Consider the following 26,423-nt stretch of genomic DNA (forward strand, 5'->3'; position numbering starts at 1 on the left):
CAGTATGGAAACTCCGGAGGACCTTTAGTAAACCTGGTAAGGGTTTCTTTTAAAACAAAATTCTTTAAGTTGGTGTGTTTATTAACCTGACCATTCTTTAAAAGAAATTTTTTAACTTTCTTTTTATTGTTTTTTATATAGAACATAGACACACAATGAAATAAAACATATAAATATGTGCACAAGATGGAAAACCAATATAAATAACAACATTCATGGTTCCAAAAGAAATTTGCCAAAGAAAGTGATTCAGTTCAGATGATAACTGGCTGATTGTATAACCGGGCAGGGTGCTTACTAATCTCTCATCAGTGTTTATATTGGTCAGTCACATGATATTCTTGGAGTTCAGTATTCCAAGTGTTTGTCATTTGCATAGTTTAAAATGAGTGTAATGCCCAGTATGTTTGCTGATGCCATGCAAAAGGTAGTATTAAACATACTTTTTACATTTAAGAAGTAATTGCACTTGTCGTAAAGTATGTAAGCCCTTTGCAAATCAAAGTTAAGTTTAATGGTATCCATATGTATTGTCCCTTCATCGTGCATTTCATCACTGTAATAGGGCAGAAAATCGCCACTCTGGATCAGAGCAGGAAGGAGTCAATGGTTTGTTTTATAGTCAGATGCTGACTTGACCTAGCAAACTCAAGTACAATTTTGTCTTCTGAGTATTTCCAAACATTTAAGAATAAAGTTGTGGCCTAATTCTGTCATCCTTCCAGCATAGCCAGACAATGTATGCTTGGAGTTCCTCACTATGGAGAAGCTACTTAGTCTGTGTCAGGACAATTTTACCTTGAAAAATATATAACAAGACTGACAGAATGTTACAGTTACTTTTGGCCTACCGCACTGTACAAGTTCAGCAGTGACAGTGAGACATTTTAGTATTTCCATTTAAGGGCCCAGTACCCAATAAAGTTACTCATGCTGAATATAGGGTGCCACTGAAATAAGCAAATTGAAAAGAATGGGACCAATTGTGCAATAAGTTACTGTTTATTGCGAGGAAGAGCATTCCCAGATTCTGATCTTGACTATGCTGGTGTCAATCTGGAATAGTTATATTGGATTTTAAGGTAGTTACTCTAAATTTACAGCAGTGAAACTTGCATCAGAATGTTGTCCATAGACTTTCTAATTATGGCAAAATCTTTGAGTTTAAACTTAAAAAATATAAAGTTAATAAACCTTGAAAAAATGAGTTTAACCCAAGTTTAGTGGCTAATAAATTAGCTTCAAAATATTTTGCATATACCTCATTAATTTTCTTTGTGACTGCTTGCAGAAAATCTTCCCTTGCATTGTTTCTTCCTCATGGTGTTTCATGTTTACTAACATACTTTTTTTTATTTCTCCAGGATGGTGAAGTGATTGGAATTAACACTTTAAAAGTTACAGCTGGAATCTCATTTGCAATTCCATCTGATAAAATTAAAAAGTTCTTAACTGAATCACATGACAGACAAGCTAAAGGTATTGTACTGTACTATTTTTAAAAAATGGGCACATGTCACACAATAGGGAACCAACATCAAAATATTTGGGAACCAACATCAAATTATCTCTGTGTTTAAGACCACCAGGACTTCTCATAAGAACCATAAGTCAAGATTTTCTTTTCTCTTTCTAACAGGAAAAGCAGTAACTAAAAAGAAATACATTGGCATTCGAATGATGTCACTCTCTCCTAGGTGAGTAAAGATAAATTCTTTCCTCCGCCTATAATTTTATTTAGATGTGGCCATTCCCACAAATTTTGCTTCTGTCACTTTGAAATGGGTTATTGTAATATGCTTCATAAGGAGCACCTGAAGATCTACAAATAATGGCCTGATATTTTCATTACTTCTGTTTTCATCTATTTGTTGCCAGTAGAAGATACTTATTAGTATTTTACAGGATGCAGATTTCTAAACAAGTGTAAAGTTTTAAAATCTTGTCAAGTCTTTAGGAATCTGAACTGAATTGTACCATATGTGACCTCAGTATGTATAACATACCATAGCAAATAAAGGTTAAGTGATTGAGGTTTTTCAATCCTTGTAGTTTATCTTCTTTATATGTGAAATGATCTTCTGTCAAATTAATTTTAAATTGATGTCACTTTTTTTTCAGCAAAGCTAAAGAGCTGAAGGAACACCATAAAGACTTTCCTGATGTTGTTTCTGGGGCCTATATTATAGAAGTAATTCCAGATACGCCAGCTGAAGCGTAAGTAAAAGGACTTTTTTTTTCTCCTTTTTTTCTTCTTTTTTTTTTCTCTAACAGCAACCATCAGCGTAAGGAATTGGTAATGAGATGCTTTCACCCCTATGACAAGTTTGACTATGCTAAAATCAACCAAACTATTGCCATCTGACAACTGTTTGGCTGTTTAAATGAAAGGAGTTGCTGGTTTAAGTCCAGTCCCTTGTGGGCAGTCCTCTATATTACAAAAAAGACTATCACAGTGGAGCCCTTGTCACAGATCTCAGCAGAGAGGTTAAGCATGGAGTGGACATGCTGGCTAAATCATCCTTTCACTGCTAGAGATGATCTCACCAGGTCATGATTGGGACATACATTGGTAGGGCAGTTTGGGGAAACTTGTGCTTCTGCTGCCTGTGTGATTGTGTGTTTCATGGTCAGAGGATGTGTCCATCTAGCACCTTACATGGGCATTTAGTTCTCATGATTCACTTGGTTAACTTAAAATAAATAAATAAATAAACTGTTTAATTCAGGTGGGTGAGGAGAGAGTTTATCAAGAACATGAAATTCAAAATCTTTTATGGGAAAAGAGCAAAGGTTATTGTGCAGCACACGTGGGGTAAGAGACATGATGTGCAAAACACATTAGAAAATTAACATTTCATGGCACACATTTTTAATAATCTATATTTAAAGAAGGGAAGAGGGCTGGCTGGCATCTCTCTGGAGCAGAGTGAAAGCAGTTTGGGTACCTTAACCTTAACCAATCATGGTTAGGTTTCTAACATCTGTTACAGGTGCTTTTTGTTTTGTAACTAACATTTTTGAAAGGTAATGCTCAGTCAAAGCACTGATCTGTGCCTGCAACCTGAATCTCCCTTAAACTATTGCAGGAATAATCTAGTTCATTGTATTGTAGTGTGGGGTTTGCACTTGTCTTGACCTGAGTGGATGACACTTGGCTGTATTTGGGATGAGAAAGTGAGCCTGCATTTGGAGAGCATGTTCTGTAGTGTGGGAGTGACAACGGTTAGCAAAGGGAAAGAAGAGAGATAGGAGACAAGTGATGTAGGATAGTAACTTAAGAGTTCAGAATCGCATTGATATTAACGTGTTAATCATTAGGGGTGGTGGGCAATATCCATCAATAACCCCCTACAGACAACTTTATTGATGAAATTTGTACATACTTTGATTTGGGCTTGTTTTTCACTGACTGACTGACTGACTGTGTGTGTGTGTGTGTGTGTGTGTGTGTGTGTGTGTGTGATATCAACTCAAAACAGCTCTTGCTGCCACAAAATTCTATCAGTCTTTTTAATTCAGAGAAGAGTCCTATTGCACCTACACACAAGGATCAAAATATTCTAGTCTGACTCGTGATTTTTTTGGTTGCCCAACTTGAGAACCATAAAGGAGTCTGTTTTCAGAAAGTGCTGAGCACCTGGCCTCTGAAAATAAAGCCCATTTAAGGTGTTCTGATTAGGGCACCAGAAATCTTAGCCAAGGCATGTAGCTTGAGAGAAGCACTCGGGTAAGACCCTTCTCTATGACTGGAAGAGGCATATTATTACTGTGTGGTTGTGTAAAGATTATGCTCAGAGGTTGAATCATGTCTGATCTGGTTACTTGGGTTAGTATTTCCATGACTTGCTGCCAGAGTTTTGTGCATGACAGGGCAAGCCAATGTAGTATGTACAATATTTCCCTTCCCCACTCCTGTTCCTCAGTCCCAGCTGCAGTCTTAGCCAGCTCTTGTGTATAAAATATGAAAGGGACTCAGCACAGACTGTGGAGGATCTGAAGTAGAAAGAGCCTCAGTCTGACTTTTCTAGTCCCCGTCTATCTGTATCTACCGGTTGTTTTTTTACATTGTAAGCTCTTGGGGTAAGGACCATCTTTTTTGTTTTGTGTTTGTATAGTACCTGGGATGAAGAGGTCCTAGTCCATAACTGGTGCTCCGAGGTGTTATTGCCATAAAAATAATAATGGGTGGAATAAATCGGCATCCCACTGAGTTCATGTGTAATAGATCTACATTATTTTCCATTTTAGTTGTGAATCATTTGAGATGTAATTGAGCCAACAAAGCTATGTATAGAGAACAGTGGGGGATACTAAATATACAGTTCTATTAAATGATACAGGTCCCCTACTGGAGTGGGCTGAGATGCGTATTGAAATATCTGCCATGTGTACCTGCCAGTGTACACAGTGTTGCTCCAATGGAACTGCTCCTAAATTGTATAACTGAGTGAAAGGTTTGAAGATTTTCATGCTGAAATAAAACTCCTTTGTCTTAACTATCTGATACACGTTACCACATAACTCATCTAACCGGTGGTTGTTTCTATGCATCTCAGATTAGAATCCAGTCCTTTGAATGTCAGTCTTGGTGAATTGTGAGCATTCAGTTCTCTTTCTCAGTAGCATTATGAGGAGGATAAAATGGCAGTTGTGATAACGTATCCCTTTTTTGTATTTTAGTGGTGGCCTGAAAGAAAACGATGTGATTATAAGCATCAATGGACAGGGAATAATCTCAGCCAGTGATGTCAGTGACATTATTAAAAAGGACAATACTCTGAATATGGTTGTACGCAGGGGCAATGAAGATATTATGATAACAGTAGTTCCTGAAGAAATTGACCCTTAATCAGAAACATGAGCTGGATTTCATGTTTTCTTTTAGCAACAGTGGACTGCTTATGTTATGACTGTGCTGGTACAGGAAACATTAGACTGTTGACCAACATTCTGCTTGTTCAAAAGAATGGTATTGGCCAACAACACCAATGTAATGCCACAGGTATTCCAGATGATAATTTTTTCCTTCTGTATTTTATCTATGCAATGTATTCTTTACTGGCTAACACAACTGTTACTGCTTAAACAGTCAACATTTTTTTTCTCTGTGTCACTCTTTCAACTAAGACTTCAACAAAACAAAATTCATGCACACAATGTGTGTTGTGGTATTCAGGTATAAATAGCATAGCTGTTCCTTTAACTGGAAAATGCCATTGTAGTAGAATTTTGGGATTAAAAAACACAGTTGGAAAAATGTTGGCTTGTAAACCAAAAATAATAATAATCTTTTTTCAGAATCCATGCAGAATTTTTACTACTTCAGTCTTTTCCTAGTGTTATTAAAATAATTCTACAGTATTTTTTTCTGGTGTCATTCATTTTGCCTCATGTAAGTTGCTGGATGTTTTTTGTTTTTGAAATGTACCAAATATCTACCTGAAAATATTTCTTGATGGACTTATTTCCTCTGTCATTGAGCCAAAACCCTTTTACTTTTCAATATATTCTTAGTTTCCTATATACTATCACCGAAGTCTAAGGTAAGCATCTGAAGCAAAGAAAGCCTAGTGTTTGAACTCTAGTTTCTTAGCTTAGTCTTTAACTGTAGTATCTCAGCTATCCTAGGAGGGAAGGCTTCCATGTACAATTATTTTTTACCATATTTTCTCTTTAAATTTTTAATTATAATGCAAACAGTGTCTGAAACACTTCTCCTTCAGCAGAGTTCCTCAACTGTGAGTCATGGACCAGTGATGGTCCAGGTATAGCTATGTGGTCTCATTTTGCTATCTCTTCTTGTTCCAGATGATAAATTTAAATAAAAGACCGCTATAATGCATGGAAATTTTTCATATTTCTTTTTCAAGTATGCAATTTCTGCTGCTTGGGGTTGTAAATAAGAGGTGGTTTTGAGACACTGTTAAGATGTGATCTAGTCTGTGCAGATTATTATATCCATCACCTTTTTTGCTCTCTTCTCGCCTCCAGTGTGTGCAGTGGACTGTTTTGGAATTTTTTCAATACATACACATGTTACTGTATGTATATTAGAGAAGGAAAGATCAAAGAAATACACCTTGCATTTGGAGTGAAAGGTGGCGAGGTTTGCGATGGCCCATAGTACTTAGGGGAGTTCCTTACAGTCTGTGGATGGATCTTGAGAGAGTTAGGAAAATGAACTTCTGACCTACAAGAGCTGTGTAGAAGACTGTTTTTTCTTTTTGACAATCAATAAAGAGATCATTTTGCCCCTGCAGTAGTTTGCCATCCTCACTTTTAAATAAGTTTCTCTGTAGCCCCGACACATGACTAGGTGCAAAATATGATTTCAACTGGGTTCACCCCTATTTAGGCAATAGGTTTTGACCTTGAATCATCCATCCTTGTTGATCATAATGTTCCATGTTTGGACACAGGCTGTAGATCTTTCCTAAAATAACCCTTACACCATATCTTACTCCTCAGGGCATTCTGCACTAAAAAATAAAAATTCTGTGCACAATATTTTAAAATTCTGCAAGTATATTTGTCAGATGTGGAGGCTGCAGCATGACATTGGGGAGTACAGGCCACTGGCTGCACAGAAGTGAGAGATCACTGTGCAGGTCACCCCCCACCCCCAGGACATGGTCTCAGTGGTGAGGCTGCACCCAAGCCTGACACAGCACAAGGACCAGGCCTGCCCCAGAAACACCCAAGGGCCCTGCCCCTCCATGCCAGGAGCACTAGGTGTGAGCAGGCAGACTTAGCAAGGCAGGATCCATGTGTGGTGGGGCTTAGTGTGGGGGGGATCCAGGTCCGAGTTGAGAGGATTCTGTGGGGGCATTCTGGGTGCAGGCAGTTCAGTGTGGGATCTGGGAGCAGGAGGGGTGTGGGGTGGGATTCTAGGGGCAGCTGGTTGGAGCTTGGTAGAATGGGGATTTGGGTGGGGGTGGCTCATCAGGGAGCTGCAGGGGGTGTGGGGCTCATCATGGGCGGGGGGTTCTGGGTGCAGGGGGGAGGTGCAGGGGGAGGTGGGGCTTGGCATGAGGGTCTGGATCTGGATGCATGGGGGTTGGGCTGTTGGGGAGCAACTCCCTGTACAGTGATCTCTCCCTCTGCAGATGAGGAATGACAAGTGTAGGAAGCACAGAGAGGTGAGTGTTTGCAGAGCTTCCTACAGCCAGAGGAAGAGGGAAAGAGGAAGTCCTGTCCTCCCCAGCCCAGTCGGGACTAACAGCTGATCCTGGTGCAGGGTAGAAGCCACCAGCTGGGTCTTCCCCAATCCTGCTCCCTACCGCATAGTGATTTACTTCTCTGCCAGCTGCCCTAGGCACCCAGAACATACTGCTGGGGAGGGTCGCATGATCACTGTTGTAGCTTCCCTTGACTTCCCCATCAGAAAATCATTTTTCTGCAGGAAAGCACAGAAATCTGCAGGGGACATAAATTCTGTGCATGCACAGTGGTGCAGAATTCCCTCAGGAGTAATATCTTTTAGAAAAACACAGTCTCGGTTTTAAAAATTGTCAGTGACGGAGAATTCACCATGACTCTTGAAAAGTTGTTCCATGGTTAATTACTCTTGCTGTCAAAAATTTACTTATTTCCAGTCTGAATTTGTCTAGCTTCAACTTCCAGGCATTGGATTGGGTTATGCCTATCTCTGCTAGATTGAAAAGCCCATTATCAAATACTTGATCCCCATGTAGATACTTAGACTGTTTTGTAATAGCTATATCGTTATTTCTAACCTGGTGTTCCCTTCTTCGGTTCCTGTATTCACCTCTTGTCTCTCATCATATAAATGGTTTATAAGTTCTTTATGGTAGGCACCAACCATCCTTTCACTGTATGTATACAATGCCTAGCACAATGAGGGCTCCAGGTGTGAAGCATCTGGGCTCTACTACACTGCAAATAATTACATATTTGTACACTTATAGTTCAAGTTTGGACATTGGTTAGGAATTGGTTGACCATCAAAGTATTACTTGGTCCAACCACAGATGTCCATGTGCTATTCACAGGCAAACAATGGATTCAAACAGTGGATTGTGATTTTCGTGGTCAAGTTATGTATGAAGAACATTAAATTTGTGGTCTAACCATGTAGTTATCCACTGACCAGTGTCTCTAAACATATTCTGCCTTAGTGAACTCAAAGAGCTGTATTGAGCAGCAATAATATTCAAAAAGCGAATTATCTATATAGTCTGGCAATTTATGATATTCAAACAAATGGAAGAATGCCAGCCTTTGCAACTATAACAAGAGAAACTCTGAAACCCACAACTCTGACATGTGTTCCTTCTCTGAGTGGATGTATTTCTTTTCCGTTTCAGCCAGCACATGACAAAACAACTGTAAGGAATATCCTGTTCCTGCATGAATCCTTATATCCCAAAACTGCTTCAGCACTTACTACATTGGATCTTCTTACATGATAGAATGATAACACAGGTGCAGAGCTCATTTCTGTGTCTGTATTAAGCCTGCTCCTTAACATGAACTGACACCCAATTATATCTCTCCAACTTGTCAGTCACTGGGGTGGATCACAAATGAGTAATTTGGTAAGCATCTGCCTTAATCATTTGCCATGCCAAACACATGCTGTAGCTTTGCAGCACCCTGGAGCTCAAAGGCGGAAGGAATTTCAGATGGCAGTAACTCCTGCTGGTTTGCATTTTACTCTATTTCCACTGATACTGGATAATTCTATTGACATTCATCCATTTGCTGAATTGCCGTGAAAGTAATAAATGAGAGATTTGCAGGCAGTATATATCCTATGAAATGTGGCATGAGATCATATGGGACCAGCAATGATTAAAGCTATTTAGCATATCCTGCCTTCTTCCCTTACCCCAACCATGCCCTTTTCTCCAAGGCAAAGCTGGAATCATCCACACAATCACTGAGATTTACATGTGTACTGTGAAACTACTAAGCATTGTAGTTTGTGGAGTGTAATTGCCCCAACCACTGTCACTTCCTTGCTTGTGTATAAAGTGGTTTTAGTGGGCTTTGTATTGCCAACCCTAATACAAATTCAAAAATTGTGATTCAGACCCACAAAATCATGAGATTGTACTACAAATCAGATTAAAAATAATGGATTTTGGTCTATCTTCTGATATTTACTTTTTCCTTTGAGGAGAAGCAGCCTATCTCAGTTTGTGTGATCATTTCAGGCTGAAAAGTTACAATCAAGAATGCCCCCAAACTTCTGGTTTCTCAGAGGAGGACTCCACTTACCATCTCCTATCTTTTAGGGTGGGGAATGGTAAATCCATTCCCATCTATCAGATCACATTCTTGTCTCCCTTCCCCTCTTCTGGCCCCTCCCCTTAGTATTCTGCCCTATCTCCTTGCCATTTCCATATAGTCTCTAGATGTTCTTTTATCCCCTAGTCTTCTACCTCTCCCAACCCCCCAAAATATGTACCACCCCTGTCCCTGCAGTATTCCTCCTTATGCCTCCAAGTATACCTATTACACCTCCGCTCTTCCAACTCCTTTTCTAGTCCTCCACACGTACTTGACTGAAGCCACATATGGTGAAGAGGTAAGTATTTTAAGTGAGGGCAGACTTGTTTCTATCCTAAGAACAATGGGACATGGTGGCCATTTTTACTAGAGACAACCTCACTTCCATCTGTAAATGTAGCCATCTTGACTCTGAGGGCAGCCTGTGGCTTAGTCTCACTGAGGAAAAAAATAGTAAGATGGTAGTCACTTCTGAGGAGCAGAGGGGGCATTAGTACATATATTTAAAAAAAAAAACACCCTAAAATGGTGAAACTGAATAATGCCAAAAGAGTTGGCAATTGTAGGTCTCAGAGTCAGGGGACTCCATATGTAACAATTGATACCACACACATTGCTGAATAATTTACAGAGCAGGTAGGGATTTTTCAAAACTTCAAAGTTAACCCCATTCTGTTACTGGTGACAACTTTCCCATGTCACTTATTTAATATGCAGATCACTTGACATGGTCTGTTTTGGTTTCTTGCTAGATAATTCTCCCTCCTGATGTTCTTGCACTTGTAACAGGCGTACAACACATCTTTGTCTCCCATTTTCAGTTATTGCTATGAGATCAGGGGTATCTGTGCATGGGAAGGGAGGTCCCTTTTGCACAGGGATCCTAGGAGGAGAAAATGCACCTCATTTCAACACTCCTTCATCCCACACCATTGAAATTAAGACTCTGACTAGATCACTATACTGTATAAAATGTAGCTGCATCCTATAGCTCCACCTAGTGGTGAATTGGTTGGTCAATCATCTAGCAATCCTTTTCCATCATATTCTCAAAGGCACATTTTACTCGTTCATGATTGTGATAGCTGAATGGTTCTTTGTTTAAGAAGTCCAAAAGGAGAAAGTGTTGTTGCAATCAAAAACTTTTTGACTCAATTATGGATTGAAGATATGTTTGCATAGTTCTTGGGTTCTCCCCCCCCCCCTTAAATTAATCATGTTTGTGGTTTACTGTATTTGTGGGGTGATGATCGCTTGCTCCATTTTATATAATTGTTTAAATAACAAGTCAGCTAGAAATACTGTTGAATGTACTTAAGTAAAGTACCTGAGGCCTGGCCTATGCTAGGTTAGGTCTATGTTAGGTCTGTGTAAGCTGCCTTGCAGCAGACTAGTTGTGCAGCTGTCTACACTTAAATTTGCCTCCCACTGATGTAGACTCCCTGTTTCAATGACACCATAACACCACCTCCCCAAGCAGCATTGAGCCATGGTCGATGTAGAGAGGATGATGCAGATACTGTTACTTAGGGCCTGGCTACACTTGCAGATGTAGAGCGCTGGGAGTTAAACTCGCCTTCGGAGACCATAGCGGGGAAAACGCTGTCGAGTGTTTACACTCTCAGTTGGAAGTGCACTGGTGTAACCACATTCGCAGCTCTTGCAACAGCACAAAGAGCAGTGCATTGTGGTAGCTATTGCAGCATGCAAGTGGCTGGCTGCAACGTGTTTTTCAAATGTGGGAGGTGGGGTGGAGTGTGACAGGGAGTGTGTTGTGTGTATGTAGGGGGAGAGAGTGAGTTTTTGGGGTGCTGAAAGTGTGTCAGCATGCTGTCTTGTAAGTTCAGACCCCCCTTCCCTGTCTCTCACACTCACATCAAGCAACATTCCATACTAATGTCTTGCTTTGTCCTGGAGCAGATAAGCAGTCGGCTGTCAGAAAAGGAGCATTCCTACAGCCAATTCCAAAACAATGACAAGAGTGGCCACTTGACTTAAGGGGATTATGGGACATTTCTGGAGGCTGATCAAAGTGCAGTAATGCAACACCTTGTTCACACTGATGCTGGGGCATTTCAGCTGAGGCACAACAAGCATTATGCTTCTCGTGGAGTTGGATTACCAGGAGTGCTCCAGTTGCAGAGTCCAGGTGCTCCAAGTGCCTTACCAGTATGGATGGGTCAGGAGTTAGGACGCCTGGGGATGCTTTAATGCGCTCTAACTTGCAAGTGTAGCCAAGCCCTTATGTTGAATTTAACAGTCCTGCAGCAGCTGTCTCACAATGTTCAACGCTGACTACTTTAATGATTTATTGTGAAGTCTACTGCCTGGGGGTCATGGAGACTGGAAGGTGCCCAGGGCCCCTCTAAAGCCCAGCAAATTTTTGAAATTCCTGATATCAAAAATTCCTAAAAGACCAGCTTGGCAAGCAAACCTAGCATTCCATAGTTGTCTCACTTCCCATCTGACCATGCCGACTACAAGCTCCGGACACACTCCAGCTTGAAGTAGACAGGAGATATAGGATCTCCTGGACTCATGGGGAGAAGAAGCCGTGCAGGCATGGCTATGGATCAGCCATACAAACATGGCACCTACAACTATATTGCACAGGGGATGCAGGAGAAGGGGTATGACTGAGATTAGTAGCAGTGCCAGGTGGAAGTGGAGGAACTGCTTAAGGTATAGCAGAAGGGCAGGGAGGCCAATGGTCAATCTTGTGCTGAGCTACAGACCTGCTGCTTTTACAAAAAGCTGCATGCCATACTTGTCAGAGACCTCACTACCTGCTGCAGGTCACCATGGATACGTCAGAAGAGCCTGAGTCACAGGCCCCTGGCATGAAGAGGAAGGAGGTGGAGAAGGAAGAGGAGGAGGATGGGAAACAGGTGACTGGGGGATCCAGCTGTGCCATGATCTAGGACCTGTTTGAGACTTCTCCACGGTCCAGTCAGTCATGGTAGTCGAGCTTGGGCAACCTGGATATAGGGGAAGGGACCTCAGGTAAGTGTATAATTATATTTCCCATTACAATGATGTACTAATGGTGCCCCCATCTTCACAAGACACAGCTATTTAAATCTGAAATTTCACAGTGTTCTAATTGTGGGGGTCCTGACCCAGAAAGGAGTTGTCAGCAAGGCCGGAGGGTTTGCAGCACTGCTACAAGCACTGTGAAGCAGAAGTGTCAATAAGTATGTCGTGTTTAAAACTTCAGTGAAGTAGGGGAAGGGAGTTCCGAATCTTCGCTTTCGCTTTCCATGGTGACTGTATTGACAGTGGCATCTCTGTGTGTTTCATCTGCAGCTGCAGCCATTGTGCCCTTGAGGGGATTCCCCTCCACAGCTGCGGACTATCTGAGTCAGATAAGGAGAAGAAAGGGACTCAGGATCACCACTCACTTCTCCACTGTCAGTGACACTCTCATTTTGGTGTCTGACCATCTTTGATTTCAAGCCTGTTGCACTGTGGAAACTTGCAATGCCAGATTGGGACCAATCAGTGAGAAATCATTTTGGAGTTGGAAAGTCTATTGTGGGAGCCTTTGGCATGCAAGAGTGCAGGGCCATGTTTGTCCTAGCCTATATGAGGACATAGTAGTGTTTTGAAAGTTGTACACCATCTGCCAGTATACGCAGCTCTGAAAGGTATAATTTTTTAGCAGAAATTTTAAAATGTGTTGATTTTCAATGTCCAGAGAAACCCCCTCCGTCCACAGATGCTGACATATTGTCTTGTTTATGCTCTGCATTCTTCCAAACCAGGTTTGCTGGCCCTTTTCTTGCTTTTATCCTTTTCCATTATAGAAACATACGTCCCTGAAAATAAATTCAGTGTTCTTGCTGTTGACGCCATGAGGTTAGAGTCAGAATAGCTACAGTTCAGTTGCTGCCTATGTTTTTGTATCACTGTGGTACAAATAAATTAATCATTTCTCATTCTCTTAGCTCCCCTTGTGACATCCAATGGCTGTTTAAAATCAGCAAATATATCATCCCAGTAATTGCTAAGCGACATGTTAGGAAAGAAGCTCATAAGTCTGTCTTCACATATCAGGAAAAGTTTTTGAGGTGGGTTTTTGGATTGCTTCAGAATACTTTTGGAGAGGGACACATAGAGACTCTGTTATGGATGTGGACCCCATTGTGAAAGGCATGTACAAAGAGAGTGGAATATTGTACAGTATAAAGACTCTGAGGAGATGAAAGGGTTGGGATGGTATTAAAGAGCGAGAAGCTAAAATGATTGAATTTGGTGAGGAGTTGAGTTTCAAAAATTTTCTGAGAATAATTGCTCAAATGTTTAAAATCAGTTCACAACTCTCTAGCTTGCTTCCCAAAATTTATGCAATTGAGTTTTAGTAGCACAATTATACTCAGAAAATTTTAATATTCACATAAACCAATTGTTGTGTATAAGCATACATGTACTTGCACTGGAAAAGTTTGCATGCTTGTCCAAATTGGAATTAGAAACAATATCTATGGCTTATCAGACCAGTTGCAACCAGCCGATTTGTTCTGAATTTGCTAGAAAACTTACTATTGGTAATATAAGCTAGGTCCTTGTGTTTATTTAAAACTCTCTGTTTTTCTCTGGGATGCACACAACATTCCTCACCCCCATCCCACTCTTTAAATGCTGTGGTTCCGGTTCAACACTGTTACTTTAGTTTAATGCTAGTGTAATTCCACTGCAACCATTACACTAGTCCTATATTACGTTTGATGAGTCTGGGCTTGTATTTTTTCTGACAGGTGTATTAAGTCCTTTTTCTATGTTTTTTTTTAACATTATTTCTTGGATTTTCTAAAATCAATCAAAGCCCTGAAAAGTTGGAAAAGTTCTGATCCAAATCTAGTTCCAAATTCATTCTCTTCTTATTTTGTATTCCTAAGAAACTTCCCATCCTCAAATAGACTGGGAGTGGACTAGTCACACAGCATGTGCTTTTGTATCAGACTGAACTGGAGTCTGCACAACACAGTGCTAATAAGGGAGAAGAAGTTTAACAATGTGCTACATGCCCCTTTTTTATCCTGACCGTGGAGCACTTAACCCATCAGTCTAAAGCTGCTGTATTTTAAAAAATGAATTTGCAGGTTATGGTTACCTTTAATGGAAGGCATAGTGGCTGAATGGATAGAGCACTGGACTGGGAGTTGGGAATTCTATTCCCAGTTTGCCACTGGGTGACTTTGTGCAAGTCACTTCACCTCTCGATACCTCAGTTTCCCCATCCTTAAAATGGAGTTAATGATGCTTACCTCCTTTGTAAGTACTTTGCGATCCATGGAAGAAAAGTGCTATATGAGAGCTAGGTACTATTGCTATAATAAGAAGCAACAGTTCACAGATCTAATTATATCAGCTTTTTGGTAGTACTGTGATTTATTCTCCATCTAAGTACTAGCTATGGGCCCCATCCTGTTAGTGGCTTAGTGTCCTCCATTTCCAAAGTCCAGTGGAAGTTGGGTGAGCTCAACAGCCCTCTGGACTGGCTCTGTGTCTGCAGTATTGTACTGAGCATAGATTTTGAACTCCAACTGGTCACTAGGGGGTGAGCTGAGATCATCCAATGCAATTGTGGATTCACTCCCAGTGTGTAGAAGAGAAGTATGGTATGTATTCATCTAGACAGTCTAACAGCTGTCAATAGTGGTGGCATAGGGACTATTGACAAAAAAAAGTGAGATAGGAAACTGGAAAAGTAATACAGTAAAAGCAGGGGTTGTAGAGTGACGGTGTCCACATTGTTCCTAATGGCATGGAAATGTACTTGGGTCTCATCTCTCTGAGCCAGCATCTGTCATGGAAAGGATGATATGTGCCTCCTGTTGGGTGGACAAGAGAGACTGGAATCCAGAGATTCACATTTGCTGCCATCTTAGTATGAATGACAACCACTGGCAAACAGCTAGTCAGGAATAAAATCACGTCTGCTTGTTCTCCAATATGTATGCTAGTTACTGCAACATGATAGCAGTTTTCAGGTATCTAAAAGGGTGTCGTAAGGAAGAGGGAGAAAACTTTGTTCACTTCAGCCTCTAAGGATAGAACAAGAAGCAATGGGCTTAAACTGCAGCAAGGGAGGGTTTAGGCTGGATATTAGGAAAAAGTTCCTAACTGTCAGGGTGGTTAAACACTGGAATAAATTGCCTAGGGAGGTTGTGGAATCTCCATCTCTGGAGATATTTAAGAGTAGGTTAGATAAATGTCTGTCAGGGATGGTTTAGACAGTATTTGGTCCTGCCATGAGGGCAGGGGACTGGACTCGATGACCTCTCAAGGTCCCTTCCAGTCCTAGAATCTATGAATCTATGAACTGCATTGTTATGCATGTTTATTCTGTCTGTAGGCTATGCAAAGCAGCAGTTAAAGCCCAGGAATTATTTTTCTCCATTGTGAACAGTTTTTTGTCAATATTTAATGCTTAATATTGGAATTGAGTGTACTTTATACTTGTTGATTAGTTCTGATTGGTCAGCTAACTCATGTGTTAGTGTATCTGTTCCCTGAGCCAATGATGGAATATTCCAATGAAAGGGCTTGCACTGAGATGAGAATTAAAATTCTGAGGCTGATCTCTGAATAGTTAGTCAAGCAACTTTGAAATTCTACAGTGTCACACATCACTGGTGGTTGATTTACAATGGTCTTTTCTCAGGAGCACAGTTCTACGGGATTTAAAAACTGTCACACAGCCTTGCTGTGTCCATGATCATGCCAGATTAACCATCAACTGTCCATCACTGCAAGTCACATCCTCTCAGCTGAAAGCCAGACCAATCTCTGCCTGTGATACAGCATGGCCAGAAGGCAGCAGGAGAGTGTTAGCAGGGAGCCTTATTCCCTGCAAGGGGAGGAAGGTTTGCTATAGATTAACTAGAGCACCTGAAGCCAGTTAGAGCACCTGAAGCCAACTAGAGCACCAGCAGTCAGTCATGTGATAAAACCCCCCTGCTTCAGTCAGACAGTGTGGGAGTTGGAGCAGGAAGGTTTGGTTGGAGCAGAGAGCAGTTTGAAGGAGTTGGAGCAGAGAACAGTTTTGAAGAGAGACCAAAAGGAAAGTTTGGAGGAGTGCTGCGGTGGGCTGAGAAATCCAAAAACCCTACGTAAGGGGCACCTGGCTTATGTAGAAGGAGGGCAAGAAGCCCCTTCCCAAGCTGAAGGGCAGGAGAGGGAAGCAGCCCAGGGGAAGGAACCGCTAGTTCAAGTGGTTCACCACAAACCTCAGGGCCCCTGGGTTGGGACTTGGAGAAGAAGGCGGGCCCAGGTCCCCCCCTCTCCACTCCCCTCCTCAAGGACACTAGTGGGGTAATTAAAATACTGATTCAGAGGCAAGCAATGGTGCCCTGAACCTTCACCAAAGAAGAGAGAGCGCGAGACCCAGCATAACAGTACCGGCAATTTGTCACAGCCCAACAAAAAACTTTGACTATTGCTAAGATTGGCTTGGATACTGAGTGAATCTTTGGATTTTTCTTGCTCTCCTCATGTTTGCTTTCCTTGTACCAGTGAAACTTGCTCACTCAAATGTTCAGGTGAAAGAAAAATAAAATTGGATTGGGAGGAGGGAACAGAAAGGTTATTGATGCTGATCTTACATTGATATAGCACCTTATATCCAGAAGTATTCTCTAAATTATAAATGCTTACTTCAAACTACATAAAAAGTTCACCTACTACTGAAATGCAGCCACCTCTGATGGGAAATGCAGGAGCTGTCAGCAGTCAGTTTTGCAGCAGGGATACCAGCCAGCTGCTAAATATGCAGCGGAGTTCTGATGCTTGGTAGTGAATGCCAAGTGGAATGAGGCCATGCAGTGTGATTGTTTCCAGCTCAGCCTCAATGACGTATGGATAGAATCCCCATCCAGCCTGGATACCTTAGTCAACCTACAGGGGCAGTGGGTATAACAGGCTTGGGGAGGCTAAGCCTCTCCAAATGGGGCAAGAAATGTTGAATGTGGCATACTTTCCTTTGGAGCTGTGCCAGCCTGCCACCTTTGGAGCGCCACCACTAGTAGTTCCCGAGAAGGGGAGGCCACCGGCGCCGAGACCGCAGCCCTGCCCGCACTTCTCCCCAAAGTTCCACCCCAGCTCAGCGTGTTGCCCCATAGCCCTGCCCTCACTCCTCCCTTCCTGCCCCCGGCTTTGCCTCTTCTGCCAAGGTCCCCACAGCTCACCTTTTGTGCCTCTCTGACCCCTCCCCCCCCATCACTTGTATTTAACACAAGAAAAAAGTGGGAGGGCAAAAAAAGGAGAGGGAGCCTTGGGGAAGCGGGTGGAGAGGAGTGAGTAGTGTCGTCAGGCATCACTGGTGTGGTGGTCTGTTCTGTTCTATGATGATAACAGTCATGCGTGTTCCCTCTGCATGCTGCCCCGCCTCTGCTCAGAGCTGGCATAGCAGACCCCGAGAGAACCCCCAATAACCACAGACTCCAATAAGGTCCGAAAGCACCTGGCCAGGTTTATTGTCAAACCAAGCACAGTAATAGTTTCCCGCAAACCCTACAGGCCAGACTATGAATATATGCCCAGCCGACAATGGACCAGCTCAGTCAGTGGCGGGACTCTCCACTGTCCCCTAGGTCAGATAAAGACAACTCCTCGGGGATATTCTTATACACAGGTAAAACAAGTTACACATCACTTCTGACATATTGAGGTACAACCCCTCTACGTAGTAAGGTGCCACCTATCATGTTGGTTCAATCAAAACAACTCTATCCATCATATTATCCTTTTGACCTTGTCTTTAGGATGGGTCAGCCTGTTCTATGTGGAATGTGTTAGTACCGAATGTTCTGGTACTATCCTAAAACATGTTTAGCTTACTAGAGCTTAGCACCTTTTAGGTATGTGTATATGTGCAACATCAGTCACCTTCTTGCCAGTTTCTGTGAGCAGGGCCTGCCTTTGGCTCATAGCTTAGTTTTGCTTTATGTTAGTAAAGTCTTAACCATTATTTTAGCTCAGGCCTTAGGTCTCATACGGGACCTCTGATACAAGGGTATATGTTTTGCAGCTTCATCTTACTAAAAGCGGTGGGTGGGGAGGGCCCTGGGGAACATGGGAGCGGGGGCAGGAAGAGGCAGAGTGGGAACAGGACCTCGGGGCAAGAGGCCAAGTGGGATCAGGGCCATGGGGCAGAGCAGAGGGTGGGGCCATAATCTGTGTGCCAGTGACTCCCCCCAACTTCTAGGGAGCTTGCAATACTTGCATCCAGCCTCCCCAAAGACGAGAGTCACACGCCATCTATGTCGACCTATTAATTTAGGTTGATGACTGCCTAACTGAATATTGCCAAAGAAAAAAAATGGTTGTCCCAGCTCCTGCCAGCCCTGCCACTTTTGGCCCCACCATCACAAGTCCCTCCTCCATCGCACAAACCGATGCAAGTCTATCAGGTCTGACCCTACCACTTTGACATAGAGAAGAATTGGTGCATCAAGTCTGTGCCTATGCTGTGGGGAACTGGGACACTTTGCATTAAACTGTCCTGCCAAAGTCCAGTCTGTGCCCAGGTCAGGAAATGCCAAGCCTCAGCCTGGCTATGGGTTGTCATCCTTCCCCTCTCCCCAGCAGTCCACACCAACATCAACATCCAACACCACTCCAGCTCCTTCTCCAGGTCCAACACCCTTTTGATGTCCAACATCAACCCAGAGGTGCTGGTGGATTCAGGTGCCTCTAGTAATTTCATGGGTCTGGAGTTTGCCTGAACACACAATATCCCCACAATATTCCCATCCAGCATAAGGACTTCCTTGAGTTAGTGGAGTCTATACATGGGTCACTCTTTCCATTGGGACTGGGCACCCACCAGCCAGCTCCCTTAGAGGTAACAATCATTCAAGACCTGAGAAGTCCTCCAGCGTGGGCTAATTTATACCCCACATTCATAAATTGTCTTTGGCATTCCCTGGCTTGTTGCCTGCAACCCACACATTCAGTGATGGTCAGACACGATATGCTTTGACTCCGTCTTGTCAGCAATCCTGTTTCCTGACAGGTGACCGGGCACCAACAGCCCTTTGCAGCTTAGTCTGTCCTCTAAAGAATTCAGAGACATGAAGAGAGGAGCTAAACACATCCCTGGCAATGCCTACAACCTTCCTAAGGGCTCCAGGAATTCCTGTTAAATATCAAAACTAAGCCGATATCTTTGACAAAAAGAAAACCAACACTGCTCATCAAAACTACACATACTCCATCAACCTCCAGCCTAGAGCAGAGGTTCTCTTCAGGTGCATTTACTCCCTCTCTGAACCTGAATTACAAGAAGTCCAGAGCTAGTGTAACACCGACAGACCCCGGTTGTTGGCAGGCGGAATCGAACCAGGGACCTCTGGAGCTTAGTGCATGAGCCAAAAGGCGCCTGGCTGTTAGAGAACTCATTAAGTTCTCTCTTTTTAAGTTTTCTGAGTGCCGATAGATAGGACAGAACACCAGACCCAGGTGTGTGGGTTACATACTTCCCCTACCTGAGGAAGCGTGTCCTGAGCTTCAGAGACTTCTCAGTTGGAATGCTGGGTGAACCCCAACTTGTAACACCGCCAGACCCCGGTTGTCAGTGGCGGGATCAAACCGGGGGCCTCTGAAGCGTAGTGCATGAACCTCTACCGCATGACCTAAAGGACAACTGGCTGTAGAGCAAATTCGTTAATTTCTCTCTCTTTAAGTGGTCTCAGTGCCACTAGATGGGACAGAACATCACACCCAGACAGTGTGTGGGTTACACTAGCTAAAGGAAAACATGCAGAAGGAGTTCACTTGCCTCTCCATATCCCCAGAAAAGCCCCCGTCTTCTTCATCATGAAGAAAGACAGCTCCTTCCATCCTTGTGTGGTCTACCAAACTCTGAACAAGATTACAATCTAAAACTGGTAGCCCTTACCACTTAATAATGAACAGTTCAAAAGACTCCACTCTGCCAAGGTCTTCATGTAGTTGGACCTTTGCAGAGTTTATCTGGTGAGTATCCAGGAAAGAGATGAGTTGAAGACCAAATATGTACCAGGTAAGGCCACTTCAAGTATTTGGTCATGCCACTTGGATTGTGCAATGCCCCAGCAATTTCCAGCCTTCCATAAATTGCATTGTTAGGGACATGCTGGACCAATTTGTCGTCATTTACATAACAACAACCTCATTTTCTTTGAAAGTCAGGACTCTACAATCATTGGTGTACAGTCTTAGAAGTGGCTTTGGCAGTCTCTCTCCATGTGGAGCTTGAGAAATGCAAGTTCGATAAGGACACATTGGAATTCTTGGGATATATCATCTCACTCAAGGGACTCACTATGGACCCATGTAGGGTGGCAGCAATATCCAACTAGGCTGCACCCATGGACATACGTGGGGGGCAGCAATTCCTGAGTTTTGCCATTTCTACAGGTGATTTATTAAAGGATTTGCTAGCCTTGTTGCACTCATAATGGCACTCCTGCAAAAGGGGCCCAGTTCACCTGGTCCAGGGAGGTTCATTTGGCCTTTGATTAACTGAGGAGGGAGTTCACCTTAGCACCCATACTGATTCACCCAGATCCCACTAAACAATTTACAATTAAGTCCAACACCTGGAACTTTCCCAAAAGTGCAGTATTATCTTATCATGTGGGCAACGGCAACCGACTCCACCCATCTGTCTTTTATTCTGTGGAAGCTTACACTGGCAGAATAAAATTATACTATTGGGGACAAAGAACAACTGGCTATCAAGGCAGCTTTCAAGGGTTGGTGCCTCCTCCTAGAAGAAGCTCAATTCCCGGTCCAAGTCCTGATGGATTACAGGAACCTGGAATACTTACAGCCTGCTAGACACCTTAACCAACGCCAGATCTGCCAATCACTCCTCTTCACTTGCTTTGACTTTGTTGTAGAGAATAGCTCAGTGGTTTGAACATTGGCCTGTTGAACCTAGGGTTGTGAGTTCAGCCCTTGAGGGGCCATTAGGGATCTGGGGCAAAAATTGAGGATTGGTACTGCTTTGAGCAGGGGGTTGGACTAGATGATCTCCTGAGATCCCTTCCGATCCTAATATTCTATGATTGCCCATGACCAAGAAATGAGAAGGTAAATGCCCTATTCTGAAGAGATAAATATCTCAAACCTGGCAAAGAGGCCTCTGCCACAGTACTCAAGTAGTCCAAGATGATTGACCGTAGACTGATATCCTCCAATCCTCTCCATATTCCCTGATGAATCTGTTAGAATCCAGATCTGCCAGACTGAGAACAATGCAAGCGTGATGCCAGCTCAAATCAAACCCATAAGCCAATTCAATTGTGTGTAACTATCAAAGAAATGTTAAGTGGGCTAGTAGTCATAAGCCATTTCTCTTGTTAGAATAGAACAAAGGGGGGTGTTATCACATTACATTTACATGGCATATGCAATGTATAATTACATTTGCTCTAAATTCATGAAAACTAGTGAAATGATAATGTTATTGTCTTTACTTATCTGTAACCAGTTGTTGGCTATTACATTACATATTCCTTATGTATACCTTGTAATTAGAATAACCCTAGATTAGAGTATGTGTTAGTGTTAAAATGTTTGATGTGTAAACTTCATGGAAACTAATGAAAAATTGTTGTTAGCTGTTGCTCCTCAAAGAAACTTTGTGTATGTAAATGAAGGTTATTAACTTCAAAGCAAGGTTCTTAAGCAACAATGTGAATTCACAGACTGTCTGCATTGCTTAGTCTTCATCAAAGGAAGGGCCCATATGGGTGAAGACACCTGTCAGCTTGTCTTCTGTGCGCAGGATCCATAAATATCGGTTTAAGGGAATAATTATGTGTCTTTGAACTATTTTGGATTCTAACAGGGTGGAATACTGAATAAATGGACAGAGAGACCCATAATTTCCATGGGTAACTGTGAGGATCTTTTGGAAATCTAGCAGATTACTACAACTCTTATCATTTTGTACTTGCAAACTTTGACTCACCTGTTAATATATTTTACCTGCTTTAATGTCTCAATAGCACACTAATTTCTTTTCTTAGCTAATAAATCTTTAGTTGGTTTACTAGAGAAATTGTCTTCAGCATTGTCTTTGGTGAGATCCAGAGTACCAATTGGCCATGAGGAGAGTGACTGGCCCTTTAGGATTGGGAGTAAGCTATTTTGACATGATATTTGGTATAGTGACCAATATCATAAAGTCCAGTTTGTCTGGGTAGCAAGGTCGTCTGGAGAGCCTAAGAAGATTGTGACTCCAAGGTAAGACTAATATAATAATCCAGTAATGCACATTTGTTATTGGCTTGGTGAAATCTAATTATAGAATATACTACCAGTTTGGAGTGACTACTCTGTTTTCTGACTGTCTGACCTGAGACTGGCACTCTCAGTTGTAAGCCACTTCAGATAGTGTGATAGCAGGTACCTGACCGGACTCCAAATTCTGACTGCTGAATGACTTCCTTTGTCACAAGGGTTGTGATGATGTTCCAGAGGGACAACCTAGGTATTGAAACTATGCACAATTCACTGCTTTTGGGATGTTTTGGCCAATTCAACACCTGGAATTTGGTCTTGAGGAGCTTCTGGTGGCCAGGCATAAGAGTTTACATCAAGGATTATGTAAGGTCCTGTGACCTCTGTACTCATACCAAGGATTTTGATTGTGGGTTCTAGGCCTTCTCTCACATCTGCCCACATCTTGGGATGTCAGTATTTTTCTACAGACTGATCTGGGAACCAAGCTTTGGGAACAAAGGGAGTGACATCATCTGGTGTTCTTCACTCCCCACACAAGGAGACTCCTGGAAACACCTGAAGAACAAGGACTGAACTGAGGGAAGTACTGGACCCAGGCTAACAGGATTTATAGCCTGTGAACGAAACACACGCGGATTCCAAGCTGTAAAGCAAGGGCAGCTTGACCTTTAAGAATCTGCAGCCTGCTTCTGTTATCTCTTTGGACATGAATAGCATATTCTCACCCTATCTATTTAGTAGTATTAAGGTTACTTTGCATTTTTTGTTTATTTGGTATATATTTGTTTTGTTTATTTGGTTTGTTTATAGGTAATCTGCTTTGATCTCTTTGCTATCACTTATAATCACTTAAAGTCTATCTTGTAGTTAATAAACTTGTTTTTGCTTTATCTAAACCAGTGAGTTGGAGTGAAGTGTGTAGGAATCATAGCTCAGGGACAAAGGCTATTACATATTCCTTTGCACATTGAGAGAGGGGGCAAACTTTACGAGCTTACACTGTACAATTCCCTGTGCAGTGCAAGATGGTATAATTTGGGGTTTATACTCCAGAGGGAGTGCGTGAATAGGGAGCTCAGTGTTGCCTTGGCTGTAGCCTTCCTATGCAGGGGCTGGTCAGAGAAGTTGCATGTAACTGCAGCTGGATGTTTACTGTAAACTTTGTGATTGATTCATTTATGTGAAGAATCTGCACAAAATAATTTTGATACATAAGGTAAATATGGGCTCAAACCTTAACTCTAGACTCAAACTTTGAGGTAGTTGAACTTTGCATCTGGACCCTCTCTCTAGGAATTGACCTACTGGATGAGATCTATAGTGTATCTGTGGGCCACTATCCTGTGTCCAGCAATGAGCAGTAACAGGTGCTTCAGAGGAAGGTACAAGAAACTCTGCAGTTGGGGGTTAGAGAAGTATGGGGGTTTGGAAACTTTCGGCCCCTATGAAGTTTACTCCTTGCCCATAATTGTTGGAAGTTGGCTTATGTTCCTCTAGATCAAGAAAGATGAATTTTGCATTGTTTGCATTTTGGAATAATAATTCAGTGTAATAAATGGACGCTTTAAATGAGCTCTTTCATCATTTGTGTATTAAATGATTGATTGCCTGCATCATTGTTATAGAGCAAGGAAATAGTAGAAATGAAGATTTATTTTATGGCCCATCAATCTACTAAACTACTTGATTAGACTGTTACATATTCCGGATAATGTCTAACCTGATTTTGAAAGTAGTAAATTGTTAACCCAATTTCAAACAGAGATGTATTGTATAATGACAGCTGCTAGCGTGAGAATAACAAGCTCATAGTTCTTACCTTCAGTTTATGTCAAGTCAGCTATGAAAGATTAAAGAATCTTGTCTTTATTGAGTAATGTGAACCTCATTGGCATATGGAAGGTCCATTGTACATGCTGTATGTATATAGATCCTGCAGTTGCCATTGAATTGAGATTTTAAATGCTTTGCCCAAGGGTGAAGGCGACAGGGAGTGAAGAGATGTATTTATTTTAGACGGTTTAAATTGGGGGAAAATAATCTTTCTGAACAGTAAGTTTAGGAGGTGTCATTAGAACCCTTTGGGCCAAGTTAATTGCTTCTATAGTTCCATTGATTTACACCAGGAATGAATTTTGGCCCATGAACATATATTAAAATGATCTCTGTATCAAATTTCTTTTACCATTTGCACACGGTTGCTCTTTAGCAACCAACAGTTACCCTTTGCCACTGAGTTTTTAGCAGGTGATTTCCTTCAGATGTCCCTTATACCCAAGACTGACTGACTCCCTCCTGTTAAGTGTTCCTGTCACTGGGCATTTTGCAGGCCCTTCACTATGATGTGGGTGCTTTACTTTTCTCCTTGGCCCACTCTTCCTTCAGATGTCTCTTAAAGGTGAGGAGACCCCTGTCCTTTCTTCTCCCTCATTTGGCAGGATCCCAAAGGCAAGAATACTGAGTAGGACATAGAGATTGTGATTTCCTTTTTAAAAGAAACGGAGCCTTTTTCTCAGGCTTGAGAACTGATGATTTTCCCACTGGAGGTAACTCAAGTGCACACAACCTAACACAAAAATGCCTGTGACTGAGAATAACTAAATATTACAATCACTGGTAGCTCTGCAGCAGACACAGATTACAGACAGCATGAAGACAGTTTGTCAAAAAGGTAAGATGCAACACAAATACAACAGCAAAAACTTCTGGAGAAATAGGATTCTCACCAACACAGAGTCCTTCCGGACCTCTGTCTCTAGGAGTAGCATCTGGGCTGTTCCTTTGAGTACTTCAAGCTCATTATCAGCCCAGGATAGCATGGAACTACACCTCATCAGTTCAGATGATGACTGCAGCTTCATTTAAATGTTTGTAAACTCCTGTGCAATAGACCTGAAATTATTTTTTAAATTGTTCAGTCTCAAGCATTACAAAGCTGACCTAATATTTTGTACCACTGCATATATCTATGAGGCTATAGTAGCCTCTCAAAAGCATATCTCAGACTATAGCTCCAGTTTCCTTTAGTGGATGTTGCATAAGACTCCACGCTAGAATCTCTGTAAGCTTTACTTACTCCTGGTGAGGGCATATAGACTCCATGTAATTATTTGCTTACGTCCCACATACAGTGTCAGGGTGGGTTCCTTTATTTATAAGAATAGTGAAAAAAGATACAGTTTTCCTTGACTGAAAAAGTTGGTGGTGGAGTGGAGCTTGTACTGGTAGCATCAGTGCCTGAGAAACTGAGATCACAAATTAGGAGAGGGAGGGAAGAGGACATTTTTAGAATAAGGCAATATTAGGGAAAAACATGTATGTATGTGAACATGAAAGCTAACTTCTCCAAACTGCATATAGAATCAGGTTGTTTAATGACGCAAGAGATGGCTGCCAAAAATACTGAAAGGAAAGAAGACTGAGTGGGATTTTCAGAAGCACCTATGTAAGGTGGCAGTGCAAGTCCCATTAGCTTTCTAGACAATAGGACGTCTGTTCCTAAATGATATAGGTGCTTTTGAAATTCCATCCTATATACACAGAATCTTCCCCAACACAGCAACTTGCTTGAAAGATACAGATTTTCGGAGTTGAGATAGGTGCTCAGTATTGCAGCTATGAGTCACAAAAAGGAATTCTTACCCTCTTCACTTTCTGATTTTCTTAAATGCTGTATTTAAACCGGACTTTAGACCTGTTTCCTGCAGTGATGTTACAAGTGAGTACAGTTGTTGTTTTGTTTTTTTTACTCAACTTATTTCATGCTTTTCTCTCACTTCTGTACTTCTGCAATAAAATCTGCTTTTAAGAGAATTGCAACTATATCTTGTAGCTGGTTAATTTCAGCTGACCACTGAAGGGCTCTTTGGATAGAGAGGAACTGATCTCTGACAAATGCTGGTAACAGCCAGAGTGAGGACAAAGAG

The 26,423-nt window shown here is 42.0% G+C and overlaps 1 protein-coding gene across 1 annotated transcript in view; it reads left to right on the forward strand.

Moving 5' to 3' along the window:
* HTRA1 (HtrA serine peptidase 1) overlaps positions 1–5,364 on the forward strand; it is a 46,338-nt gene extending 40,974 nt beyond the window's left edge. Inside the window, exons 5-9 of the mRNA XM_030570975.1 lie at positions 4–36; positions 1,365–1,479; positions 1,640–1,697; positions 2,122–2,217; positions 4,684–5,364. Of these exons, the coding sequence (XP_030426835.1) occupies positions 4–36; positions 1,365–1,479; positions 1,640–1,697; positions 2,122–2,217; positions 4,684–4,852 (471 nt within the window). The 3' untranslated portion in view covers positions 4,853–5,364. The remainder of the gene's footprint in view (positions 1–3; positions 37–1,364; positions 1,480–1,639; positions 1,698–2,121; positions 2,218–4,683) is intronic.
* Positions 5,365–26,423: the final 21,059 nt, after the last annotated feature.

The sequence above is a fragment of the Gopherus evgoodei genome, chromosome 7 (assembly GCF_007399415.2).
Source record: "Gopherus evgoodei ecotype Sinaloan lineage chromosome 7, rGopEvg1_v1.p, whole genome shotgun sequence".
Taxonomy (NCBI): Eukaryota; Metazoa; Chordata; order Testudines; family Testudinidae; genus Gopherus; species Gopherus evgoodei.